The sequence below is a fragment of the Eurytemora carolleeae genome, unplaced genomic scaffold, assembly GCF_000591075.1.
Source record: "Eurytemora carolleeae unplaced genomic scaffold, Eaff_2.0 scaffold1294, whole genome shotgun sequence".
NCBI classification, from domain to species: Eukaryota; Metazoa; Arthropoda; class Copepoda; order Calanoida; family Temoridae; genus Eurytemora; species Eurytemora carolleeae.
Genome location: NW_019397185.1, coordinates 60,353 through 63,913, shown reverse-complemented (window position 1 = coordinate 63,913; position 3,561 = coordinate 60,353). Strand labels below are relative to the sequence as shown.

The 3,561-nt window shown below is 38.0% G+C and overlaps 1 protein-coding gene across 2 annotated transcripts in view; it reads right to left on the bottom strand.

Moving 5' to 3' along the window:
- Positions 1-3,561, bottom strand: part of LOC111712591 (uncharacterized) — a 39,929-nt gene that overhangs the window by 2,437 nt on the left and 33,931 nt on the right. The window contains exons 9-11 of one of the 2 annotated variants that reach the window (XM_023487245.1): positions 2,749-2,891; positions 2,356-2,441; positions 1,437-1,529 (exon numbers count right to left, since the gene is read on the bottom strand). In XM_023487245.1, the coding sequence (XP_023343013.1) occupies positions 1,437-1,529; positions 2,356-2,441; positions 2,749-2,891 (322 nt within the window). The remainder of the gene's footprint in view (positions 1-1,436; positions 1,530-2,355; positions 2,442-2,748; positions 2,892-3,561) is intronic. The other variant, XM_023487246.1, reaches the window with a different exon arrangement.

Here is a 3,561-nt window from a genome sequence, read left to right as displayed (position 1 = left end):
AGAACATGAACCCGACACCTCTCTCTTAATCCTACATGGAGAACATGAACCCGACACCTCTGCTCTTAATCCTACATGAAGAACATGAACCCGACACCTCTCTCTTAATCCTACATGTAGAACATGAACCCGACACCTCTGCTCTTAATCCTACATGGAGAACATGAATCTGACACCTCTGCTCTTAATCCTACATGAAGAACATGAACCCGACACCTCTCTCTTAATTCTACATGTAGAACATGAACCCGACACCTCTTCTCTTAATCCTACATGAAGAACATGAACCCGACACCTCTCTCTTAATCCTACATATAGAACATGAACCCGACACCTCTCTCTTAATCCTACATGGAGAACATGAACCAGACACCTCTCTCTTAATCCTACATGGAGAACTTGAACCCGACACCTCTGCTCTTAATCCTACATGGAGAACTTGAACCTGACACCTCTCTCTTAATCCTAAATGGAGAACTTGAACCCGACACCTCTCTCTTAATCCTACATGGAGAACTTGAACCCGACACCTCTCTCTTAATCCTACATGTAGAACATGAACCCGACACCTCTTCTCTTAATCCTACATGAAGAACATGAACCCGACACCTCTCTCTTAATCCTACATGAAGAACATGAACCCGACACCTCTTCTCTTAATCCTACATGGAGAACTTGAACCCGACACCTCTCTCTTAATCCTACATGGAGAACTTGAACCCGATACCTCTGCTCTTAATCCTAACACCTTCACTCTTAATCCAAGCTCTTAATCCTGCATTACATGGAGAACTTAAACCCGACACCCCTGCTCTTAATCCTACATGGAGAACCTGAACCCGACACTTCTGCTCTTAAACCTACATGTAGAACTTGAACTCGACACCTCTACTTTTAATCCCACAGGGAGAACTAGAACCCAAAACATCTGCTCTTAATCCTGTATAGAGAACTTGAACCCGACACCTCTTCTCTTAATCCTACATGGAGAACTTGAACCCGACACCTCTTCTCTTAATCCTACATGTAGAACATGAACCCGACACCTCTACTTTTAATCCCACAGGGAGAACTAGAACCCAACACCCCTACTCTTAATCCTACATGGAGAACTTGAGCCCAACATTCGGAATACTGAAACAGTTCAATCCAGAGAGCTGATTTAAACATTTCAACAGTGTACAAGGCGCTGAATGAATTTCGGGTAAAGTTGGCTTATCATGCAATTGAAGCCAATTGGGTTTTATGAATTATTCAGTGCATGCGATATTGTACTTATTGCAAAGTAAGAACTTAGCAACAAGAGTTAAAATAGATCTGAAAGAGTAAATAAGTTTATAAAAAAGTGTCTAATACAAAAATAAGAAATAAGACAGAAAATGAGGGAGTTGAGGGTCACTTGTCTATAATTAGTAATGTCTATGTCAGGTATTGACCTGAAATCTAGGCTGGTTGACCCAGTATGGTTGGATGGAGAGGTAGGACGGGAGCTACCCTCGGGATGATGAGACAAACTACCCAGGGCACATCTGATAGGAGTAGGAGATGGATTAGATCTGATAGAATTAGGAGACGGGTTAGGTCAAATTGGATCAGGAGTAGGGTATAGTTTAGGATCAAGACAAAGTAAAGGATTAAGGGTATAGTTTAGGATCAAGACAAAGTAAAGGATTAAGGGTATAGTTTATCATCAAGACAAAGTAAAGGATTAAGGGTACAGTTTATCATCAAGACAAAGTAAAGGATTAAGGGTATAGTTTAGGATCCAGACAAAGTAAAGGATTAAGGGTACAGTTTAGGATCAAGACAAAGTAAAGGATTAAGGGTGCAGTTTAGGATCAAGACAAAGTAAAGGATTAAGGGTACAGTTTATCATCAAGACAAAGTAAAGGATTAAGGGTACAGTTTATCTTCAAGACAAAGTAAAGGATTAAGGGTATAGTTTAGGATCCAGACAAAGTAAAGGATTAAGGGTACAGTTTATCAAGACAAAGTAAAGGATTAAGGGTACAGTTTATCTTCAAGACAAAGTAAAGGATTAAGGGTACAGTTTAGGATCAAGACAAAGTAAAGGATTAAGGGTACAGTTTATCATCAAGACAAAGTAAAGGATTAAGGGTACAGTTTATCATCAAGACAAAGTAAAGGATCAAGTGCTAGACAAAGGATCAAGTGCTAGATAAAGAATCACGGCACTAAAAAAGGATTGGGATCAGGAGAAGAAAGTAAAGAATTGAGAGCAGTATAAAGTAAACGATAAAAACTTAAAAATCTTAAAAGCATCCCCACCTCCCTCCTCCCTCTTCCAGAATTAAAATGATTGATACACAAGGCTACAGTCCGTTAAAAAGTTACCTGGAGCCGTATTGGGAACCGTGCCATGGGCGAGCATAAGGATCGAAATCTTCTAGATACGAGGTTTCTTTCTCCCCCTTAGTATCCTAAGAGATATATATATATAAAGTATTAATCTCTGTTGTGGTATCTGTTTGTATGTATGTCTGATCATAACTTAGTTTTTAGGAACCCCTTGACCGATTTTTGATTGGAGAAAACTGGGTTCCCAAGCTAGTACATTATAATGGTTAAATTTCATTTATGTATTATGTAAAATGATTTTAAATTGTGAAAATCAAAGTTAATTCCATAAAACTTTATCATTTTTTTGAAGATGTAATATAATTTAATCATTCCAAGGGACAATTAAGTAAAATAACATCCCGGATCACGGAGTTTAACTAAACCTACCTTAGTGCATGAACAGCTCATAGCTGTGCAGAGGAACAGATTGATGACCAGCATCACTAGGAACAGGATACCGAAGGCAATACACAGATAGAGCAGCCAGACAGGGTTCACACCACAGTTCTCACATACACTCTCAACCTCAACTAGATATAGGAGATTAATATTAGACACTCTCAACTAGATATAGGAGATTAATATCAGACACTCTCTACCTCGTCTAGATTTAGGAGATTAATATTAGACACTCTACACCTCAACTAGATATAGGAGATTAATATTAGACACTCTCCACCTCGTCTAGATTTAGGAGATTAATATTAGACACTCTCAACCTCGTCTAGATTTAGGAGATTAATATTAGACACTCTACACCTCAACTAGATATAGGAGATTAATATTAGACACTCTCCACCTCGTCTAGATTTAGGAGATTAATATTAGACACTCTCAACCTCAACTAGATATAGGATATTAATATTAGACACTCTTAATCTCACGAATGTAGACATGAAGATTTAAATTGGACAATTTGAATATTGAAGTGGTGTACAAGTGTAATGTATATGAAATCAAGACTAAGAAAGAGATATTATTATCATGACACAGACACCTATTGTTTGGTGTTGCCTCCAAACTGCAAATCATGATAAAACTTCATATCATGAGAATCAGCGAAGCTGCGGAGTAACTAATTGTTGCATTGAATGGTATCTTGATAATATGATTTTAATGGGGTTCTTAATTTTGATCTTATATTTAAGAATTTAAATGTCAAAAATATTTGTTTTTATACTAAAGACGGGGGGGGGGGGG